At 40.2% G+C, this 23,974-nt stretch overlaps 1 protein-coding gene across 13 annotated transcripts in view; it reads right to left on the bottom strand.

Moving 5' to 3' along the window:
- Huwe1 (HECT, UBA and WWE domain containing E3 ubiquitin protein ligase 1) overlaps positions 1 to 23,974 on the bottom strand; it is a 148,314-nt gene that overhangs the window by 18,896 nt on the left and 105,444 nt on the right. For 9 of the 13 annotated variants that reach the window (XM_036174363.1, XM_036174364.1, XM_036174371.1 and 6 more), the window contains 22 exons: positions 23,278 to 23,473; positions 22,160 to 22,327; positions 20,103 to 20,248; positions 19,536 to 19,602; positions 17,855 to 18,072; positions 15,328 to 15,539; positions 14,759 to 14,941; positions 13,482 to 13,654; positions 12,968 to 13,116; positions 11,920 to 11,995; positions 10,967 to 11,065; positions 10,245 to 10,378; positions 9,885 to 10,053; positions 8,299 to 8,527; positions 7,357 to 7,535; positions 6,992 to 7,081; positions 6,682 to 6,836; positions 5,033 to 5,078; positions 2,832 to 3,119; positions 1,344 to 1,599; positions 1,006 to 1,136; positions 54 to 268 (listed from right to left, as the gene is read on the bottom strand). In XM_036174363.1, the coding sequence (XP_036030256.1) occupies positions 54 to 268; positions 1,006 to 1,136; positions 1,344 to 1,599; positions 2,832 to 3,119; positions 5,033 to 5,078; positions 6,682 to 6,836; positions 6,992 to 7,081; positions 7,357 to 7,535; positions 8,299 to 8,527; positions 9,885 to 10,053; positions 10,245 to 10,378; positions 10,967 to 11,065; positions 11,920 to 11,995; positions 12,968 to 13,116; positions 13,482 to 13,654; positions 14,759 to 14,941; positions 15,328 to 15,539; positions 17,855 to 18,072; positions 19,536 to 19,602; positions 20,103 to 20,248; positions 22,160 to 22,327; positions 23,278 to 23,473 (3,579 nt within the window). The remainder of the gene's footprint in view (positions 1 to 53; positions 269 to 1,005; positions 1,137 to 1,343; positions 1,600 to 2,831; positions 3,120 to 5,032; positions 5,079 to 6,681; positions 6,837 to 6,991; positions 7,082 to 7,356; positions 7,536 to 8,298; positions 8,528 to 9,884; positions 10,054 to 10,244; positions 10,379 to 10,966; positions 11,066 to 11,919; positions 11,996 to 12,967; positions 13,117 to 13,481; positions 13,655 to 14,758; positions 14,942 to 15,327; positions 15,540 to 17,854; positions 18,073 to 19,535; positions 19,603 to 20,102; positions 20,249 to 22,159; positions 22,328 to 23,277; positions 23,474 to 23,974) is intronic. The other 4 variants (XM_036174367.1, XM_036174372.1, XM_036174368.1 and 1 more) reach the window with 3 other exon arrangements.

Here is a 23,974-nt window from a genome sequence, read left to right as displayed (position 1 = left end):
GAGTATGGCTCTTTTCGAGGTGGTCTGGTCTCACCATCTTCCCGCTCACATACTTCCTCTTGAATGGCTGGAGGTAGGGCAGCCAGGAACTCAGGGCTCACTTCAGTCACACCAGGATTCCCGACTACTGCAGGAGCTGAGCTATTTGCAGAGGGAGCAGTTCTGGTTGGTGGACGGATGCCCAGCTGGTTCTGTAGGACTTCCCGACGGATATCATCAGGAAGAGCAGCCAGAAAGGAGGGATCCACACCTTCAGGGAGACTGATACCTGAAGAGATTTAAGTAGTAAAGGGACTTAAATCTTCATGAATGTTTTCACTGCTTGCAAAGATATGGAGAAGACCCAAACCTATCTTCCTAAGCTTCAAATAGTTCAATTGTAGTGTATGCTGTCACTCAATCTTTATGAAGATTCTCCCACATACCATTATATAGTGTCTTACTAAAGAGGCCAAAAGCAACAGGCAGCCAACTGACCAAAGACCAAAAACTCCACAACTGTGAGCTAAAATATTCTTTTCTTTTCTTTCTTTTTTTTTGGGGGGGGGGGGGGGGTTTCTTCTCTGTGTGTTTTTGGCTCCTGTCCTGGATCTTGCTCTGTAAACCAGGCTGGCCTTGAACTCAGAGATCCGCCTGGCTCTGCCTCCCAAGTGCTGGGACTAAAGGCATGCACCATCACCACCCAGCTGATATTCCTTTCTTTTCAGTAATGGAAAGTTGACTAACACTGTGTCAATAAGGATTAGAGATACTAATTAAAATAATGGTCCTAGTTTATAAAGGCAGGAAGTGGTACAGATGGAGAATGTGAGAAAGCTATGGTTAACTTGACTTTTAAGTCTGTACTCATTTCATTATGCAACAGCAGCATCCTCTTATTGCTAGTCCTTCTTCAACAACCCCCGCTTCCATAATCTGGGGGGAAGTGCTTGGTGGATATGTCCATGCAGAGTTGTTTGTTTTTTTTTTGAAACATCATCATGGCACAAACATGCAAGGACTCACCTGCAAGAGGATCTTCTTCTTCACTGCTTGTTGAAGGCAGTGGCTCTTCTAGGATTCCTCGAGAATCTGCTCCAGAGATGGCCACAGCAGAATCTCTAGTGGAAGAACTCTCAGAGGATGCAGGGGGAGAGCTGAAGGAAAGAAAAAAATTCTCATTGCTCTTTATACTGTTTTTCCATAAAAAAGAAACCAAACAACAAAAACACATCTAATACCCATTTCTCAAATAAGACACATCGATCACAGTTCCAACAACTATGCCCTATAGTGAACAAGTATGAATTCAGCCTGAAACACCATCTAACACATTCCTACTCTCTTGGCTGTATAGTGCTTACTTGTCCTCAGGTTGCTGGGTAGATTCTCCTGACACATCAGGTCTGCCTTGCACTTCTGCTACAACTGATGGGGCATCCCCAGGAGTGGAGTTGCCTGCTGTAGGCTGCTCAGAACTGCCAGCTGCTGGAGTGTCACCTACAGCCTCTTCTAATGTACAGGAAGCCAGGCTGCTGGTGTCCATGGGAGAACCCTCCAGTTGACTGCTGACAGCTGTTAATGCATCTGAATCTTCAGCTCTCTCCGGGGAAAGAGAGGCTAGAAGCAAGTCAGAGTGAGAAATTAGATAGGTACTTTGAATAAAGGCAGTATGATAGGCAAAGTCTTTAGTAGGGTTGTTTCCTTGACAACAGTTAGCACAGACTTTTCACTTCTCTACCATTGCCACTTGATGATCTGTTGCTCGCTCCTCCATCTCAAATGTCCTTTAAAATTCTGCTCTAGACTTTTCTATTTACTATTAGTTTGTTCTACACATGTCTGTGAAACAATGATCCTAAGACATCCTAGGTAAGGATTTATCATTCTCAGTTTTCCTGCAGGCACCATTTATCCCCACACGCCAGTAGTTCCAGTTATCTAAATAGACAGGGCACCTGTGACGGTTACTGTCAATTTGACAGACTCTAATATCACCTGGGAAATGAGCCTGTGCAAACATCTTTTGGGAATTATACACTCTGCTTTCACTGAGGTGTGAAGACCCACCCTCTGTGGGTGCCTGGGACTGTGGGCTGTTTAACTGGAGAAGGGGCACTGAGCAGCATTGATGTATTCATTATTTAACGCATAATGATATGTTTTTGCTGTGACTTCCTCTGCTATGACAGACTATAACCTGGAACTGTGAGTCAAAAAAGACCTTCTTTTCTCCCTTAAAATAACTTTTCTCAATTATGTTATCCCAGCAACAAGAAAAGAAATAGTTCCTGACAAAAACAAACAAAATTGGTACCTTAAAAATCTCTCCAGGCTGCATCATAGGAAAGCATAGTATGGATAGTGGACACAGTTGCAATTTACCTTGCTAAAAATATTTTATTGAGAAGGATTTTGAGAGCTAATTTTAAATAAGTGAGAAATAGGTACACGAGGTAAGGAGGACGAAAAAACTGAATGAGATTCGTGTTTACTAACTATAGGATTGTTGACATCCAACATATACAGCTTATGATCTCAGCTCAACTACTCACTGACTTTGGGCTAATTATCTTACGAATAAATTTAAATGTATGAATGAAGATACTACCACCAACTTTGAAAAATTATTACTGCCTCAATAAATGGTGGTGTGCTTATCACAATCATTAAGTGACTCAATAATAATTAACTGAGGACACAGAGAAGAAATTAGCTTCAACTAAGAAAGCTAAAGTGGAAACTGAGGATAGCAGCTCCTAATTCTTTGTCAAGTGAGAAAGTAGAGAAAAGCTACAAAGGCAGCAATCCTCTTCTCTTTAGTGCCCCTGTGAAGTTGTAACTCTACTTACTTATGGTGGGAGCTGGGGATAACTCCATTTGAGTTGTTTCTGCTTCTCCACTTGTCCTTGTGGGACCCAATTCCTCCAACTCTATAGGCATCAATAGCTGTGCAGAGTTCCCCACTTCTTCACCAGGAGACTGTAGTTCCTGAGGAATCTCTCCTAAGGCTGCTGGGGGTGGGAGTGCTGGCTGCTGCTGGGAGGGTTGTAGAGTACCAAGTGTCTCCTTGGACTCAGATGTAGCTGCATCAGTTGAAGAGGGGGTTGTTGGATAGCTGTCAGGCATAGGAGTCCCATCTTTATCAGAAAGAATGATAATGGAGGTTAAGGGGAAATCAGCCATGGGAAGCATCCTAATCAGCACATCCAGATTGGTAAGGAACCATCCGGCAAATAACATGAAATCTCTCTCCAAACAAACTGCTTCCAGAAACAGCTCTTGGCTGGTATAGCATAATGGTGATAAGGGCTAAAACAGTGCTGTGTCTCAAGAACCAGAGATCTTATTCTGAGGATCTAAAGAATAAATCTTTTCTGTGTTCCAGATGGAAGGGAACAATTGTATAGCACATAGATACGGTGAGGCTACATAGAAAACTCTACTAGAAGCTTAGAGATTCTCACATTTCCTTATTCACTTGGAATAAGAAATGGTCAGAATCGATTTATAATTCTTTCTTCTTGTTGTTTGAAGACAGGGTTTCATGCAGCCCAGGCTTGTACAGAATTTCTTGTACTTAAATTCTTGCTTGTGGATTTGCAAGCATGAGCCAACACACTCAGCTTCCTATTCAAAATTCTTAAAGTACAATTCCCATTTCTGTCTTCATATTCTTATTCTATTACTACGTAAATGGAAGTTATCATAGAACTAAACAGTAGAACAATGAGTTAGTAATACCCAATGGTAAAATAATTAGTTAATAAGTAATATGTTCTAAAGTATGAAGGACGAGCCACTTATTAACAGTATCTACCTCACTCTATCATCTGTCCCCTTCCTCCCTTTCTTAGAGTCCTGTTTCTTTCAATAAACATCTATAACTTTTCTCTAATGGAGGTACCACTGCCAAGACTTAATGTGAATATGCCACACACCAGGGAAAGTAGTAAGTTGTATAGTTATCTTCTTATTGGGGCCTATAATCCCTACCCCACAACAATACAACTTACTACCTCACCCTGGCATGAGCAAAAGGAAGTATGGACAGTAGGCAAAAGGCCATTTTACCTTGTAGCAGACCCTTTCATACCCCTTGTTAGGTTAAAGGAATGGGGACATCTATTCGTTTTTCAATGCTTTACAAATATTGTACAGGCTTTGATAAAAATAAGTCTCCCGATTCAAGGCCAGCAGACTTAGGGAAGCTTCTAGAAGGAAGTTCTGAATAAATAGGGAAACATGATACATGGAACAATGGCAAAAATGGTTACTGACCTTTTTTTTTTTTTTTTTTTTTTTGTGGAGCTGAGAATTGAACCCAGGGCCTTGTGCTTGCTAGGCAAACGCTCTACCACTGAGCTAAATCCCCAACCCCTACTGACCATTGTTAAGGTGATTAGAAAGAATAGAAAGCATGTACTTTTATATCATTTAGCCCAGCCAATTGTTCAAGACAATGTTATTTAGACTTTTAGATCCCATAGACCACTAAGATTTAATAAATGATGAAAAGGACTAAAGTAGGCATTACTTTGGTTTTGTAGGAAAAAACGTAACAAAAATTTAGTAACAGTATTTTGTTATCCAAGAACTAGGAGAACATAATTTCTAAATATAAGTCTTTTTGAATGGAATAAATCTAGCTCTGAAACACACATTAGACTTCCCTGTGTTAATTTTCACCGAGGACTGGCAACTGAGAACCACTGTCATGTTCTCATGAAGTGCCATACCAAAGGGATCAACCACCTCAAAGATATACAAGCCTAGTTTTGGGGGAAAAGAATAAGATGTATTACATGTCAGACTGAAATACAGTATAACCACAACAGGAACCTGAATAGGGCTAGTTGGATGGGAAGTGTACCACCGTGGGAAAGACAGTAGACTGTATAGTTATCTCCAAGATGGGGTATGACCCTAAAACTATACAATCTACTACCTCATCTCACAGAGCACCAGTGTCCATCTTCAGCCCACATGGCCAGCTATTTGGAAAGAATCCACTGATTAACAATGAGCAAGAGTGGAAGGGAGGGAAAGTTACCTGAGACATTCTGTTCAGTGGAGTCATTTGTCTTAGATACAGTACACTGCAAAAAGAAGAGACCATTGGGAGACTTTACAAGCACACGAGAGAGATCAAATACAAGACTCATCATCCCTCACCTACACCACCCAATTCTTCCAATTTCTTTCTTTCTTTTCTTTTCTTTTCTTTTTTTTTTGTGGTTTTAGGAGATACAGTTTATCTGTATAATAAGTCTTGGCTGTCCTGGAACTCATTTTGTAGACCAGGTTAGCCTCAAACTCACAAAGCTCCTCCTGCCTCTGCTTTCTGAGTGCTGGGATTTGCATCACCCCTGTGCAGCATCCAATTTCTTTATACATATTATACTAATGTTCAACAGCTTTGGACAGGACTCGGGGATATAGCCCAGCAGGATAGTTCAAGTTTACCATGTGTGAGGTCCTGTTTTTTATCTCCAGCAACACACAAGAAAAATGGATTAGATTATGTAAAGGCAAAACTCTGGGGCTGGGCAGGAGATGGACAAGAGAATTAGAACAAAACAAAACAACACACATTAAAAATGGGAACAATTGTGAGAGAAGAAATTCTTAGCTCCATCTATTTCCCTTCCTTGGCTTTATTATTATTTTTTCCACACTAGCTTTGTTTCAGGGTGTTACTTGACTTGAGATCAAACCCAGGGCCTTGTGCATGCCAGGAAGCATTCTATCACTGAGCTACAATCAATGCCGATTTTAGCTTTCAGTCATATAAAATGTTACTGGTTTTTTGGGCCAAGTTTTATGTAAAGATATGTTAGAGCAAGCTTGTTATTATAAACAAGTACCTCAATGTGTCTGAACTGATTAATTTAGTTTGCAGTGTTAGAAATCAAGCCTGGGGATCTCGTACAGACTGGGAGAATGCTCTAAAGCTAGACCCTCAACATTTAATGGTCCCCTCTTCTGCCAGGGTCCTTAATTGCTTTTTGTAGGAGCACGTGTATGTGCTCTTCATGCATGCATGGTGTCCTTAGGGACCCAAAGAGGATGTTGGATCACTCAGAGTTGGAGTTATAGTTCTGAGTTGTCATGTGGGTGATGGGAACCAAATAAACCAAGGTTATCTCCAGCCCCTTGTTTTTAATCTACCTAATAACCTAGCTTCTAAACAGGCTATACTACAGTTTTCTGCTCCATTCTTAATTTCTTTGTGCTTCTATTAGCTTCATGCATATACATTTAGTTATGTGGTAACAGATTTTAGGGTGGGAAACTTTTATCTCTAACACCTAAGCCAAACTTATTTAAATGCTAGAATGTGGTTATAGATAACTCTTACTAGAAGTCTACTGTGAAATGGAAATGAGAACCAACATGGGCCAAAGTCAGAATCTATCTTCAGGCCTTAGAAAGATAGAGACTACAAAGTAAGACTCTTATGCAAGGAACCATTTTGGTTCTGGTGTCAGCTTTCCAGTAAGATAATGGGTAATTTACCTCTGGACCTGAATTTTTTTTTTTGTTGGTGCCTAAAAACCAGATGAATGAAGAATCTATCTGGCTAAACAATTTCCCAGGTTCAATGTAATATTCTAGAATTATTTAGTGGGTAAGTATTATGGGCTTAGCAAAAACCTTAATAAAAACAAACACAGGTAATAGTGCATCACTTGAAATCACCTGTGCACTCTGATCTCTGTTTTCCTTGTCTTCTTTGCCTTTGTCTATTATTTTTGTTTCTTCCTCAGCCAGTTGTTTCCTGCGTTTCTCCCTTCTCTCTTCTAGCTCCTCATCTCTCAAGAATTCCAGGTGATTGACAATAGGTACTTTAACCACTACAAGAAAAAGGCAAAGATCAGAGGCTGCTTTGGAAGGTTGAGGAGAAGTTCAGAGGCAGAGCTTGCAGCCAGAGAATCAGAAACAACTCCCTGCATACTCATCTTAGCACTGGAAGGCTCATGACTGCCCTGATGACCAAGCTTACACACACCTGAAACACAGTCGTGCATGCTCTCAGCATCAAGAACTTTGCATTCCTCTGTCCATCGGGTCAGAGCTGTGGGAATGCTGGACAGGGTCCCTACAGAAGAATAAAATGAAGTGAAATTCTAGGTTTTATGTAATGTTGATTGACCTAAAAATTGCAGTATTTTCCTAAAAGGACCCATGGTCTGTCCCAAGATTTGGTCTATAACAGGCACCCAGAGGCAATAAAGAGTTGTTACCCTTGGCTAAGTTACTAAGTATTTTTGACTCCTATAAAATGTAGTTTCTCTAGGAAAGATACTGCCCTTCTTAGATAGAATTGTACAAGAACCAAACAATTCCATCCTCCCTCTTACTGCATAAACTTGCCTGCTTGGCTAGTAGCTGTGCTCTGGTCATGAAAAAAGTCATCCAGCAGCTCGTCATCAGACCTGGCGATGATATGGACATCATCATTGCCCACTAGGAGGCGGGCCCGGCCTCGGCTTTGTAAGGGAAGGCTGCTGCTCAACTGAAGGATGTCAGCAGCAGCTGAGGGACCAAGCAACCTGTAGGGTAATGGTTAGGTACTACTGTCACTTTTAAGTCCACAGAAACCTGTTACCATGAGATCGTGCATGTAGACCTACTAAACTTAGGATTATGGATGAACTTTATCATACCACATTTAAACCTTTTACTACCATTCTCATTAGCATACCAGTTTGATAACTTTGAGCTTAAACTGCATAGTATTCTATAGTTCCTTGGAAACTCAAGTGTCACCAGGAACTGTGTTAGGTAAAATGCCCCTGGCTGTACAGCCTTAAGCCACTTATATCTATTCTTTCATTTTAAAATTGTTTCACTTACTAAATTCTAAGCTATAGCACAAGAACCTTGTCACCACTATATCAAACTGTTAGATGAGATGCTTGCTGTTCTTTTGTTTTGTTTTTTTCCGGAGCTGAGGACCGAATCCAGGGCCTTGTGCTTGCTAGACAAGCGCTCTACCACTGAGCTAAATCCCCAACCCTTGCTGTTCTCATTGTATACCTAGTTGCAAAGGCTGGCCTTAACCTTGTGATTTTTTTTTTTTTGTCTAAGCTTCCTGAGTGCTGAGATAGTAGGTATGTGCCATCACATGGGGTTGGGCAGTATTTTAAAGTAAATGTTATATAAGCCTGGTATTCTTTCCCCCAAAGATTGTACATGTAGCACACATACCTTATTTGTAAGGAACTGTTTACCCTTTTAGTCAAGACAATGTTGAAGCTCAGTTAAAATTCCTAAGAGTGCCATTGAGTCCAACAGATTCTGCTTCTAACTCACCTCTGTAGTATAAGAGGAGGGTTAGGCTGGCGGTTCCCAGGGTAGTGAACATGAATGGTATGGCCAGTATTGGCTGTCAGCTGTCTTAGGGTCCTCTGACTGCGACCGATGCCCTGGGTGAGACGAGTTGTGGAAGAGCCACTGCCCAGTGTCAGGGAACTGTGATCTGCATGGCGTACCATCAATGGGTGGGTAGTAGGGATATTTCCTGGGGATGGAGGGATGTCTGCTGCAAGGATAACATGCAAAGGGGGTCAGTCCCCAAAATAAGTTTTTTCCATGGCTTTGGTTCAAGTAGAACCATGTCTCCTGGGCCTTACTTACTCACATGAAAACTTGAACTTTCTCCTTTATCCCTCATTCCCACACCTAAGCTACAGTCTCCAATACTACCATAGGTTACGACAACACTCAACAAAATCCTACACACTACCTTTCCCCAAGCCATTTTCAACACAACCAGTGATGCTTCAAGGCCCTTCAGACACATGTTGGCTCCTTTGCCTAAAAGACTTTGCCTCTCTTCCTCACCTGTTCTTTTGTTTCAGATCAAGATATTACTTCTTCTAAAGTCTAATAGGTTGGATACACCTTTACTCTGCGCTTTCTTAATGTATTACAATGCAATGTAATAAGCTCTTATAAAGGACAAAAACTATTTTTTTTACAACCTTATCCCCAGTACCATGGACCAGTAAGCACATCTCAAATATTTGTTCAATTTGTTGAATGGACAGAGGCTCAAATACTTAAGAGATCGACGAAAACCCGCAAAAAACGCTACGAGTATCATAGAAGGTATCTTGAAAATTATCTATTGCTCATTTTGTTTTTTATCTTCATGCTTTTCATTTACAGGTGACAAACTGAGGCTCAGAGGTAAAAGATTATGGCCAAGACAAGAGACCAGAATTGTTAAGTGTTTCCAGCTATATTATGCTTGTGATTTGAGGTAAGACCTGTCCCATGAAGACAGCTTGAGGCTAAGAACTCGTCGCTACAAGGGAACGTTGATGTTGATAGGAAAGGAGTGGAGAGATTCTTCCCTCTCCTGAGCAGGTGCATCCGTGATGAACATTGAATCTATTAAAATCCACTCCCTAATGCCAGGCTCAGCGGTGTCCATCCAAACCTTTCAGATCCAGAGTTATAGAATTAAGGATTATTGATTGCCCTGTCACTGCAGTGTGCATTCAGGTGCCTGATGAAGTCAAGACTTGGTCGGTCTCTCTCTCTCTCTCTCTCTCTCTCTCTCTCTCTCTCTCTCTCTCTCTCTCTCTATCTATCTATCTCTCTCTCTCTCTCTCTTTTTTTCTCAATCAAGCAAAACATCAAGTTGTCCGGGCTCTAAGAGCTCCCTGTTTACTGAGTTGGAGATAGCAAGAGCAGTCTCCTCCGATTCCTTCTTGCAAGGATATGCTATCCAGAGAGATGGATTCAGACATCCCTTGCCACAGGATGTCAGGACAGTAAAAGAAGTGTGGTCCTCTATCAGATCGATGGCTGCTTTGGTTCACTGCGTGGCTTACCCTAGAGAAGGGTGTAAGAATCAATAGATAAAACCCAGCTGAGCCCCTGTATCTTACTAGCACTGGAGAACATGTTGTCAAACTCAATGATGAGATCATCCTCCCGGTCAAAGCGCTCAAATCGGACCAAGGGAGAAGCGTTCATATCAGGGTAATCCTCATCCAATTCCATCTCAGAACCATCGTCGTCATCATCTTCATCTCCTTCTTCACCTTCATCATCCTCCTTAAGGGAAAATACGAGATGGAGAATTGCTGGAGGTAAGTGTTTTCTGAAGCCTGGTGTCATGGCCACATGAGCACATGAGGGAGGGAGGCGACGAGGCTAGCTAGTAACCCAGATTGTCCGTTTTTCTGTAGTTCTGTGTTCCCATGGAAGAGGTCATCTGAACCAACCCAAACACAGTCCCCCCTCACCTGATCATCTTCCTCATCTTCCTCCTCCTCCTCCTCTTCATCCTGACTATCATCCTCATCCTCGTTACTGCCACTGCTGTCCTCTTCCTGAGTGTGCTCCTCCTCATCCTCAGGGTCCAGGATATTCATGGAATCTAAAACAAAGGGAGCACATTGGAGGACTATACTGAGTAGCTAGAAAACAGGCCACTGTGCAGGCCGGCAGACTGAGTGGGAAGGCGATGGGGTATCTGACTCTAAGAGAGGAAGAATCAGATCTAGGGTGATGTACAGACTTAGTGAGCCAGCCCAGATTTCCTGAGAGTGCCAATCAATGCATCGACACACGCTGAGCAGGGTTGCTGAATGTGGATGCTGGCTCCAGGGTGGTGCTTGAGGAGCCACGGTGTAGGACTTGGCCAAGTCTGTCGGTGCCCCCTTGCCTTTCCAGTCCTATTTTGCTACTGACTGCATCCTGTTGATAAGAGGGAATCTGGAGCGATGACAGCAGGTGGGTGAGAAGAAAGCGAACCAAGTAAGAAGTGACAAACTTTGGGCAAGCAGTAGTAACACGTTATTTGAAAAACTGGCTGAGGATAAAGTGGATGGTGTATGTCAGCGCATGCAGACAGATGCTTCCTTATTCTGCACATGTGGGCAGCTGCCTCCAGGAAAACCCTAGTGTAGTGTCTGTCAGACGTGCAGGGCAAGAAGGGAGGCCTTTCTGGCCTCGGCACTCTCACCTTCTCGGTTGGCCTGCAAGGTGGAAGCTTGGCTGAGGTTGGAAGGAGCTTCATCCATCAGCACGTCCTCTTGTGATTCATCCTCTCCACTTCTGCTCACTGAAGGTTACAGAGCAGAGCCTTCACTGAACAACAGAGGACTTCCCTTTCCAGACTGGGTGCGTCTAAGTAGCTATGTTACACCTAACAGATATCCACGTTTGGCTTTTTTTTCCTTTTCCTTTTCCTTTTCCTTTTCCTCCTTTTTCTTTTTCCGATGAGGGAGAATACCTCGATTCTCTGCTGTCAACTATCTAGGTGAGCTTGGCCAGTCACTTTACCTGTCTGAGTCTCAGTTTCCTCATCTGTAAAATGGAACGATCACATCTGTCTTGCCAATCCCACTAATTGTGCAATCAGAGTACGATGGGTGTGGAAAAGCTTTGTATCTTTAAGAATATGTCTACTTCCATTTATCCTTTGGTTTTCTTGATCAGTATAATAAAAACAAACACCTTCACAGTGAGGTGTGCAGCTGGTTACCTTTGTCATTTTTCCATTTCAGGTTTTAAAGGGTCATCCTTAAGGAATGACCACTTTTGTTTACATTATCGAGACACAGAGGCAGAAAGCCCCTGGACTTCATTGAAGAACTGAAAGAAAAGCATTTTTCTTATCCTACAGCCCCTTCTATGCCTCCATGAATAAACACTCTTTTGATGTGCCTGATGTTATCATCTATACTGATGGTCACCCCACCACCACCCACACAGGCAACAATTCAGACCCGCTACAGGCCTGTAGACAGCTTGTAAATTTCTCTTCTGTTAAGACCACCAACATCAAAACAAGCAGCAATCTAGGCTGGCTATGAGCCCGTAGGCAGAGCTGAGCAAGCAGATGATGAGAAAAAGGGTCCTCCCAAGAGAGACTGAGACAAAGAAAGAAGCTATACTCAGTTCTGGGGCTCTCACCTATAATTGTACTGTTCCCAGATCCGCCATCCCTCTCAAGCAACTCATCTATCAGGTCCTCCAGCTCATTCTCAACCTGGAGAGAAATAGAACATATATATGGATACACACAAGTCTACCATTGTGCTAGCACGGAACCCTTAAAAAAAAAAAAAAAAAGCCAGCAAGGGAGCATACTTTTCTATGATAATGTGACAGGTTGCTATAAAAACCATATATGTGGTGCTATTAACAGAGACTAGCATTGCTCCCAATAAATCCACTCTCAAGGGTTGGGGATTTAGCTCAGTGGTAGAACAAGGCCCTGGGGTTGGGCCTCAGCTCTGACCCAGGAAAAAAAAAAAAAAAAAAAAAAACTACTTTAGCTGGGCAGTGGTGGCGCACACCTGTAATTCCAGCACTCGAGAGTCAGAGGCAGGCAGATCTTTGTGAGTTCGAGGCCAGCCTGATCTACAGAGCTAGTCCAGGACAGGCTCCAAAGCTACAGAGAAACCCTGTCTCAGGGGAAAAAAAATTTCCACACTCAGACTGTCTTTCAAATGGGTACATCCTAGTTAATTGACATCAGGTTAGTCTTTAGACTGTTCAGGAATACATACATGCAGATTGATTTAAGAGCCAGCAGTTTGGGCCCATAGGCAGTTTCTTAGCCATTGCTACCAAATTACCATGCTTTCTTTAGCACTGTTAGAAGACTGATACTTAAACACCCCAGTGAGATATGGTAGTACGGCATAAAGTGGAGCTAAGTAGCTTTCAATGATGATCAGAATAAAGTAAATCAAAGACACTGGGCCCAAAGGCCTCAGGTCAGCTTTCTGCTTTAACATTTCATCTATGTCCAGTTGGAATATATACCATTTCACAGTACATGGCACTCCTTTAAAACAATTCAAATACATTTGGTGAGCATCTAACTAAGCATATCATCTGTGTTCTTCTGAAGATAGCATTGAGGCAAAGATCTAAAGTACTCACCCACCCACACCACCAGGAGGTTTGGTTCAGCGCCGCAACAGAAGATTACTGGAATGATCTGCCTCCCTACCTGCATCTCTTGTGAACTGAGCACCTCAGGCTGCCCAGCAATCACCACTGAGTCGGTTTCAGCCTCCCCATCCATGATATCCCCATCTGCCACCTCTGTCTGAGAGACATCATGATCCTCCTCCTGCACTTCTGCTTCCCCAGGCTCGCCTGAAACAATCAACCAACCAGCATAATAATCAAAGGGTGCTTATATGCTGGATACCTGAGGCAAGCATGAACACAATAAAGGCTCTTTCCTTGTGCAAGCTTACAAATAAATTCTCAGAGTATAAATGAATGGGTGACAAAGGAAGTGACAAAGGAAAAGACAAAGCTATGTGTGAGGATAGCCAAACAAGGATGCAATGAAGAAATTGCTTGTAGGGCAGATTCCCACATCATTATTACAGATATCTGCAAGACCAGCAAGTTTCCAGGGAAACAACACAAAGCTAGAGCAGTTTAATTCCATGCCTAGAAAGCAGTAACTCCCACCCATCCAGCTTTTCAGTCCATTGGTTCTTAATCCCTACCTGGATCTTGCTGATGGCTATTTGAATCTTGAGAGGCTCCTTGGGCATCCTGCTCAGATTTGTTCTTGCTAGAAGCACTCTTGCTGCCAAAAAGGCTACTGGGCTGGTTTACAATCCGGGAAAGTGTTTCCAAAGGTTTTAGAGCAGCATTGACCGTGTTGGCCATATTGGGACTGAGATAAAGAAATATATACAGAGATGAAATGAATATAAAATATTTAGGTGCCTATCTGCTAAGTATAACTAAAGTTCTTATTAATAGAAGCTACTTAAGAGAGAAATGGGCACAAAGTCTAGAACTTTCAACTTGACATTTAGAAGAAAATACTGTTTGATTTAAAGACTTTCAAAGGAAATAGCCCAGTAAAGCAAAGGTTAAATCTATATCCTACTTCATGAAGCTATGGTAAGCACATGAAAAATTCTAGAGTAGAAGCAAGAATAAATTCTGGATGACCATATGCAAAACTAAACTATTTCTCAGACTATCAAGGAAAAATAAAAATAACCAACCAAACAAAAAACATCTCCTAGCTCTTTTTTGTCCTTAAATCCTTTTTTCTCCATAGTATCATGTAGTTACCTCAGGCTAGTGAAAGTCGCTATGTAGTTGAGGATGACCCTGAACTTCTGATTTTCCTCCTTCCAAGTACTGGGATTACAGGTGTATGTCACCACATGCCTAGCTTTTAGTCTTTAAACCTCTTAAAAGAAGAGCTTAAAAGAACATGATAACCATTTTTAAGTCTATACTATGAATATTTCTTAAGTTCAGTGAAAATGTCAGTCACAGGATCAGTAGTTAGAAGTGCAGCATGATTTCTAAGTGTTATAAGGTACATGAGACCCTCATTAAAATTAGAGTGTTCCTGCTGTTATCTAGTGACTTCAGATACCACCAACCAACACTAAAATGAACTAAAGCTCATTATAGCACATCTAAAGGCTAGGACAGGTATGAAGGTCCATACCTTTAATCCCAGCACTAGGGAGGCAGAGGCAGGCAGATCCTGTGAGTTCGAGGCCAGCCTGGTCTACAGAGCGAGTTCCAGGAGTAACAAAGTAAAGATATAGCTAAACTACACTGCAAAGAAGCAACTGTACCAAGAAGGCAGTCTTTTGTAGGAGGAAAGCAGGCCCCATCATTTCAGAAAGTTATCCTGAATAACATTAAAACACTTAAGATCTATCCATTTAGTAAGCACATCAGAACTTTCACCTACATTCTTTTAAGGGAAGCTACTTCAGCAAATATGTTGGACAGGGCATTACTTTACCTGGAGAGGTCTAGGCTGTGAGGAACTCTAGCCAGGTCATTGACTAGTCCCTTCTTCAGGAACAGTCGAATGATGTTGTTCATGCCATTATGCTGAGTCTTGGCTGTGGCACTACTGTAGAAGCTGGAGGTGGAGGGGCAGGACTCCATGATAGTACTGATGATACACATCACTGCCTGAAGTCTGGGAGAGAAGTTTGATACCTCTGTCAAGTGAATATAGCCCATATTTTAATGATGTCTTTACTAACTTGCCTTTGATAACCTTTTTATATGCTCTTTGCATTTTCTTCTGGAAATATCTACACAGAGGACTGACCTTCTCATTAGTACTATGTTTACTACAGAAATGATAAAAAAAAAAAAACCTGCTCAAAGAAATATAGTGAAAACATCACTTTGTTTTTTCTTAAGTTGTGTATCTCCTTCCTCTAAATAAAATCTTTAGTTTACTGTGGGGAAAGAGATTTTATGTACATTGTTGGTATGATTAGAACTCTTGGTCAACTCTTGGTGCATGGAATAAGAGATGCTCTTGCTTATCAGCATTAAGCCAGGCACGGGCTTTACCTGGCATGTTTCTCTGTACTCTCAGCCATAGCAAGTGCCCGTCCCAGGGCTGCTTTTACTTCATTCACTAGGGCCACCTGAGCATCTGTGCCACTCCCCGCAGCAGCCAGACTTGCAAGGAATAGACGGGCCAGGGCAGGTGTGTCCTTGTCTTCTGCATTCTGGGTATGTGGGAGGAGGTGGTCCAGGACAAAAGCTAGCACACTGCAGTCCTGAAAAGTCATTAATTGTGACATTTACTCACAAGTACAATTAAGCAGCAAGGTAGACAGTTTTTCTTTCAAGTCATCCAAGATACAAGCTGGGTAAATAGTGAACCAATTAGATATCTTTGAGAAGCTTTATAAAGCTTCCATATCGAATCTATTTCTCACTACACAATACAGATTGTCATGGAAGTGGTTACTTGCTTTCTATTTTTTATTTTTGAGACATGGCCTCATACAGTGTAGCCCTGACTAGCCTGGAAGTTGCCATATAGACCATTATGGCCACTAACTGTCCCTAGTGCTGGGGTTAAAGATGTGTGCCACTACACTCAGCAATATTTGATATTGTTTAGTACTAGTAAAAATTTTGAGATTGGGTCTCATATAGTCTAGGCTAGCCCGAAACTTGGAATCCTCTTGTCTCTACTTTTAGCACACTGAGATTCCAGGTGAGAGCTAACAGCACTGAATTCTTAAAATTTTGAGTGATTTTAATGGAACTTTACAACTTATAGCATGTCAATAAAAACTAAGCAAATCAAGCATTTTCTCTAGTTGTTAAGTGGTTAACCTGGGACCTAAGGAAAAGTAACTTGCATCGAGATCAAGGGTGAAGGATTCAAATGTCCACTTTTGAGTGCTACAATCCCTTCTGTTACTTATGCTGGAAACTGGCAAGAGTTGAATAGAGACCGAGAACATAGAGATACATACATACAAATAAAAATTAATACAGGATTATTTAAAAGTAGCAAAAAGGTCCAACAACAAAGGAAGTTAAGACAGACTCTACTTTTTCTCGAAGTTTTACACCAACTTTTAGGGGTAAAAAAAGGTTTTATTATTCAGGCAGATTTAGGAAGTAAGAAGTGATGACTGTATAACACTGTAAATGTACTATCACTCAATCAATTTTATGTCACATTTATATCTGTAAGTAGTACATACTTTAGAATTCTGGAGCCTGGAAAACTGGACAAAGTGAGCGTAGAACTAATTAATAAAAAAAATTTAACTCACAATGAAATACAAAAGTAAAATTATTTTTGAATCTAAGCAATATCATATATGATTACTATCGGCACAATCTGAGAAAAGATAAGCAGTTTAGGAAAGCAATATGACCAAATAGTAAGCAGCTAGCTTGGAATCAAAGACAACGGTTTCAATTTTACCTCTGTCCCCATACAGTGCACCTTTACTTATAGCTCTCAGCCTTTTCTCCTACTCTGAACAGATACTACTACTACTAACTCTGATGTGGAGGCCAGAATTGTCAACAGTATTTGTAAAACACCTAGCCATACCTGTAAAATGTTTGGATATTTAATAGGCAAGCTACTCAATACATTTATAGCTTGATGTCTTATTCACTAAACTATGAGTATAACTCACATGAATAAAAACTTCAATATAAAACCTAGTATATACATATTGAATGCATGTCAAAAAGGGCTTACATATATAAAAAGAACCTAATGAATAACTGGAAGCCAACAATTACTGGCATTCAAGTGTAGTTCCAGCTATTCTAGAAACTGGCTGAGGACAGGAAGATTGAGCCCAAGAATTTAAGGCCAGTTTGAACCACCAACCAACCAACCAAGGCAAGCAAGCAAGCAACCTACCTACCTATCATCACCTTTAACAGATACATCCCAAATATCCAATAAACATGAAAATATGGTCAACAAGGAATTGCAAATCCTTTCCAAAAAACCACTAACAAACCTACTGGAATGACTAATATGAACTACCTATCAAGTGATGGCATAACGTGAATCAAAACTTTTAGACACTTCTGGTAATATACTCCCAGACCAATCAAGCCCTAGTAAACTTCAGGCACCATCTTTTAAAGCTATACAAATTCATGCGCTAGAGTTCAGCAATAACTCTCTTAGGCAATCTATCACCCAAGAGCTATGCATCTGTACGTTTACAAAGACATAAGAATGTTCACAGCAGCACTACAGTGATAGCTCCAAAAAGAAAAAAAAATGATTCAAATGTCTATTAACAATAGAACAGACCAAAAGATTATGGCACATACATACAATAGAAAGCACAACTGTAAGACAAAACGCTAAACACACACACAAAAGGAACCTCAAAATTTGATGAGCAAAACAAGCAAGATACAGAAGATTTCATCAACTGATTTCCCTAATTACCCTGACTACTTCACATCACGGCGAACAGCCTAGCATTTCTTTCAACATTAAGTGAATACTTGGCATTCATGAGTTTCCAACAGACTCTAAGAGGTACTCAAATGATCAAACTATAACACTAAAAGGAAAAACTAGAAATATTACCTCTTTGATCAGCTCAGACTGGCCCACGGTATAGCTGTAGTTTGCAATCAGAGTAGCAATACCAACATAGGACCTCACCAACTCTGCCAGAAGACGAAGGATAGTAGAGGTAGGCATTAAAGGTTTGCTGCCCTTGCCTTTCTGCTTGCCTTCCTCAGAGGTCCGGTCCCCTTCTTTATCTTTCTTCCCTTCTCGAGTCTCCTCTGGAGTTGAAGCTCCTGAGAGAAAGCCGAACACTTGGTTCAATTTCACTTGCAAAACATTAAAAAGTCAAGCCACAGGTAGAAAGAAGAGAGTATTTCCTCCATTTTAGGCCACTTATACATGTCAAACACTCTGATTACCACTGTAATTGAATGAGAAAGATGAACATGAATAAAACATAGTAGAGAGGCTTGGACCAACCATTGATGCAAACCACAACTTCCTGATGCTTATGCAATTCTATGCTCTAGTAGCAATGTCTATCTTCTTTAAATTTTTCTTTTTAAATTTTTCTTCCCACATACTTGCCTAGAAAACACATATGTAATTCAATTCAAATGTTGAACTCTTGTGTCATCTAGATTCGTGGAAATATTATGTGCCCACTTTATCTCATGGAAGTATGCATACATTCTATGGGTTATCTTTTGTAATTGTTGCAGTCTGCCTCATTAAGACAAAATCTTTTTTTTGTTGTTGTTTTTTGTAGACAGGGTTTCTCCTTGTAGCTCTGGAGCCTGTCCTGGATCTCACTTTGTAGATTAGGCTGGACTCGAACTCACAAAGAGACAAATTTCTTTAACTGTAGGCACCCAATACATTCTGCCACACAGTAAAGGAACAGACATTTACTTTGACTAATATACCATTACTCATACTCTATTTGGGCAGTAAGGTCATTAAAATGAATTAACCATTTTTTTATATTATTGTTAATTGTATATGGATATGTGCACTAGTGCAGATATCTACAGAAGCTTTGAGCTACCTGACATGGTGCTGGGAACAGAATTTGGGTCTTCTGCAAGAACAGATCCTCAAATTAGTTATTATTTGACTGATTAAGAGATTAAAGGTGTGCACCACCACTGCCCGGCGATTTTTTATTATTTTTAATTGTGTGTATGGGTGTGGGGGTATACACACACTGCGTGTGTGCAAGTAATTGAGGAAGCCAGGTGTCAGATCTCTGAAAAGTGCAGTTACAGGTGGCTGTAAGCTGCCTGATGTGTGGCTGTTAAGAACTGAACTCAGATCCTCTGAAGTTAAGATGGTTCATCCAGCCCTTACTTTCTCTCATTTTAATCTCTTGGAATGACAATTAACCAAAGTACTCCTAAATTTTATTTTAAAGTTCTTTATTAAGGGAATCAACCACAAAAGGCATATGGCTATAATGTCACTAGCACAAAAACTCTATAAGCCAGCTTATGAAGTCTACCAAAAGGAATATGGGCTGGTACAAACAGTACTGAAGGATATCACTACAGCAACCATTAACAAGTTAATGAAAATTACAGTTCCACTAACTTCAACAGTCTGTATCTACAGAACATTGGGCTCAGCTTTGGAAAAAATTAGATAAAGTAAATATAACAATGACACCCATTATTCTATTCTAGGCCTGAGACCACCAGTTTTTTTTTAATCTTCCTAACTAACAGATAGTACGAAAGGGAAAAAAGCAAATTGTTACCCTCTCCTTGAGAGGTTCCAGTTGTGGAAGTCTCAGCAGGGGCACCATCAGCAGCAAAGACCTGACTCTGAAAGACAAACACATGTGAGCTCTTCTGAATTCTATAAACAGTCCACAAAGGTTAAGATTCCTTTTGAAAACACTGGCTGAGACTGCTACAGATTCTTCTTGGCTGACCTTTCAAGCACATTCTCTCTATAATCTATGGGAAGCTATCACAGTGACTAAGACAGTCAAGTGAATAGGAAAATGAGAAACATTTCCAATCCAAAGAAAAGTAAAATGTCAGAGATATCCTAAATTTTCTATATTTTTATGCAATAAATAATTTATATATGTTAAAGTTAAAACTTTTTCCCAAATACGGTAGTATTATATGTAGTCCTGGGTGGCTATGAACTCACAAAAACCTGCTTCTGTTTGTCTCCTGAGTGCTGGGAATAATTAAAGGTGTGGGCCTATCTTTCCGACAAAATTAATATTTTTTCCTTTGGATAATCATAGATACTAAGAAAACAGGGACAATAGAAAGAGAAGAAAAACAGAAGATAGCAGAAGTTGACTTACATTTAAGGAAAAACCTGACTGTGTATCAAAGTCACTGCTCTGTCGAGTAAGTGACCGGTACTGCTGGTAAACATCATCACCCATGTCTTGCAGGAGCTGGCCAACCTCTTGGGTCATTCCACCAGGTTTAGCATCAGATTTATCTGCTAAAAAAATATAACCAAATATGTAAACTATAATATGGTCCTTTAATTGTGCAGTATTAGTGCAATGTTATTGGGTCTGCACCAGTGTAGTAATTATGCTGTAGAACAATGATATCTACAACAGCATATACAAAATAACCTAGGTGTGCATCATGTTAGACCACAAATCTTTGTGCAAATGCACTTTACTGCCTATCCAACATCAGTTACTGAATTTCTCAGAACATATGCCTGTCGTTAAGTGATGTATGACTATCCAACTTATAGAGCATGGTTGTTATTCTAACATTATCTAGTTTCATGACCAAAGCAATTTATTAGTCTTCTCATATTCTTAAATTGTGTATATTAAGCCCAAAACAAAAACATTTAGTGTGAAAGGATTATACAATGGGAGGCCAGGAAACAAGCCCACCTATAATATATAGCTAGAGCTAAGCCACTGTGGACAGTAGACTGGGAGATGAGGTAATGATACTAGGAAAAACAAATTAACTCTGAAAGGATGAGAATAGTGTATGGATGAAAAGCACCAAAAGTCTCATATTTCTCTGCAGCTATTTCTATCACTGCTTATTTCACTAATTATGACTATTTATTTATAAAACCAAAAAGCATGACTGGAATACAATTTTGGGTTCCAAGAATTCAAACATGCTTTTCTAATCACTCACATGCAAAGGTGGATTGAAATGGTGGTCTGAAAAGTGAGGAAGCTATGTCACAATAATATCCTTAGCTCTTTGATATGATATAGCTACAAAGACATTTTGTTTCTGAGTATGAAACTACTACAATTCTTGGTATTTGTTCACACAATGTTATTTCCTTTTTAATCTTTGTGCACCTCTGTATGATATATATTCACAACACAAACAACAGACATTTGGTAGTATCTTCATCAGTATTATTCAAGATTCATATAAGAACAGATTTATGTACCTTAGCTCACATTACTCTTGAAATAGTCATATTTTATGGTAATTAGTTTCTACAGAGATGCGTATTACCATTTTGCTGATGTTTTGTTTTTGTTTTGTTTTTGAGACAGGATTTCTCTGTGTAGCTTTGGAGGCTGTACTAGATCTCGCTCTATAGACTAGGCTGGCCTCGAACTCAGAGATTCACCTGTCTCTGCATCCTGAGTGCTGGGATTAAAGGCATGCGATACCACCACCCGGCTTTTTTTTTTTCCTTTAAAGATATATTTATTTATTATGTATACAGAAGAGGGTGCCAGATCTCATCACAGATGGCTGTGAGCCACCATGTGGGTGGGTGCTGGAAAATGAACTCAGGACCTCTGGAAGAGCAGTCAGTGCTCTAAACCTCTGAGCCATCTCTCCAACCCCCATTGTTTGTGTGTTTGTTTTTTTTAAACACAGGGTTTCTCTGTGTATCCCTGGCTGTCCTGAAACTCATTCTGTAGACCAGGCTACCTTAAACTGCCTCTGCCTTCCTGGTACTGGGATTAAAAACATGTGCCACTGCCTCCCCAGTGCCATAATAATTTTTTAAAGAGGCTGAAGCAGGTAGATCTGAGTTCAGGCCCAGCCTGGCCCACAGTGTGAATTCCAGGATAGCCAGGACTATCCAGAGAAACCCTGTCTCAAAAAACAAAAACAAGAAACAATAACAAAAAAAGGGTTATTTTATGTATGTCTGTATATATGTTCAAGTGACTGCAGAGCCCAGGAAAGAGTAAAGCCTGAGTCACAAGTGGTTATGAGTTGGCTGATGTAGATGTTGAAAGTGCTCTTAACTTCTGAGCCATCTCATTCCTGTAATATTCACTTTTTGATTCTAAGACTGTGGACATAGTACTTACTAAGGCATGTGCTAGTTGAAATGACCCAGGCAAGATAACATATCCTTCAGAACCCTGGTTCCAAAAGTTGGCTAGACACATACCTTCCTCTGGAGCATGGTATGCAGCTAAAGCATTCAGCATATCATAGATAACTTCCTTAATAGTATCAGGAATGACAGGCAGAGATGAAGGCTTCAAAGGTGTTGTCTTTACCAGCTGTACAGCATTAGGACCTTTAATTCTAAGGTTCTCAAATTCATCATCTGAAGCTAGGCCAAAAACAAATAGAAAAATTAGACAACAGTGCACTGGCACCTAAACCCCATTACTAACAAAGAAGTATCTAGAACAAGGATTATATAATATGAAAGAGCTTGAGAAATAAGAACATTGTAAAAATAGGTTTGAATCTTATATTTTAAAAAGCCTTTTATAAACTATAGAGAAATTTTGTTTTGTAATTTAGTTCTTCTGTACTTCAATAAGCAATCTCACAAACATTTAAATGTCTACATGAACTTTTGAGAAAGTTCACCTATTATATTTCCCCTAATCTCTAAGAAATGGATCCAGAAGTCAGCCCAAGTGGTAGTGGTTATTATCTCTCTAGTTTCTTATGTAGAAGAGACATTTGTAGTTTTCCTTTCATATTTTTAATCATGAATTTAGGCCAGCTGTCCTGTAAAGCATTCCACAAATGATACTAATCTAATTATTTCCTCATAATAAAACACAAACATTATCTTTTTAGCAAGAATAAAGGTGGCATTGTAAGCTTGTCAGTGCATCCCATGAGTCACATACGTAATTCTTCTTCAATCAGCGCACTCTACACAAAACCATCGACTATAGGTAAGTTCTATTGCCACATCAAGACAAACTCTTTGTAGTAAAAACTACAGTGAATGAGTCACTGGTAACTGTGGCAAGTCCTACAGAAGTTACTGAGAATTACCTATAGAATTTACTGACCCAAATTATCAACCAATGTCTCAATATCTGTGTAAAGAGGATTTTCAAATTATAGATCTCATGAAAGGAAAGGAAAGGAAAGGAAAGGAAAGGAAAGGAAAGGAAAGGAAAGGAAGGAAGGAAGGAAGGAAGGAAGGAAGGAAGGAAGCAGGGAGAAAGAAAGAAAGAAAGAAAGAAAGAAAGAAAGAAAGAAAGAAAGAAAGAGCAGACTTCATGATCTGTAAGAATAGCAGCAAACGAAACTGACCAGTTCCTGAGCCTCGAGGGGCTGGAAGGGCAATGCGGATACAGCAATTGGCTACTTCTGTGAATATGTCTGGATTGCGGCAGGCAGCTGGCCCAAGGACTCGAAGGATGTAGTTGATCTCCCGGGAGCCAAGGCTACCAGATACAACACCAGAGGTAGTACTTCCTGCTCCACTTGTAGCTGCTGAGCGAACAACCTAGTAAAAAGCATTGCCCATTTAAGTTTCTAAAAATATAATTGTAAACAAAGTGTTATTAAAGATTAAAATGCCAACTAAAAGCTTTGTCTTGAAACATTAGATGACAGCTCCAGATATTTGAAAGATACACTTGGTCTTTACGTTCCTTTATAATTTAAATAACGTGTCTTACAAATTATAAAAGATCAACTATTGATTCTTACATGACTATTAAATGGAAAGTGTTACCTGATCCCAGATGCCTAACAGCTCCAGTCTCCGCAAATATTGTAATATTAAGCTATAATGGTTCAAAAAATGTAATAGACATCCACTTGGGAACAAAATAAGATATTTTCTTTAATCATAAGTTTGAGAAGATAGTTATATTAGCTAACAAATTTTATGGATAGTTTTCTTTATGATGCAAATGTTCACAAAAATATCAGCTTCTGGTGTTTAATGCATTTTACCAAATTAGCCATGCTATCTAAAGAGGTATGATTTATCTAGCTAACC

Source organism: Onychomys torridus, chromosome X (assembly GCF_903995425.1).
Source record: "Onychomys torridus chromosome X, mOncTor1.1, whole genome shotgun sequence".
Classification (NCBI taxonomy): domain Eukaryota; kingdom Metazoa; phylum Chordata; class Mammalia; order Rodentia; family Cricetidae; genus Onychomys; species Onychomys torridus.
The sequence above is the reverse complement of the archived record's forward strand: the minus strand, read 5'-3'. Positions and strand labels throughout refer to the sequence as shown.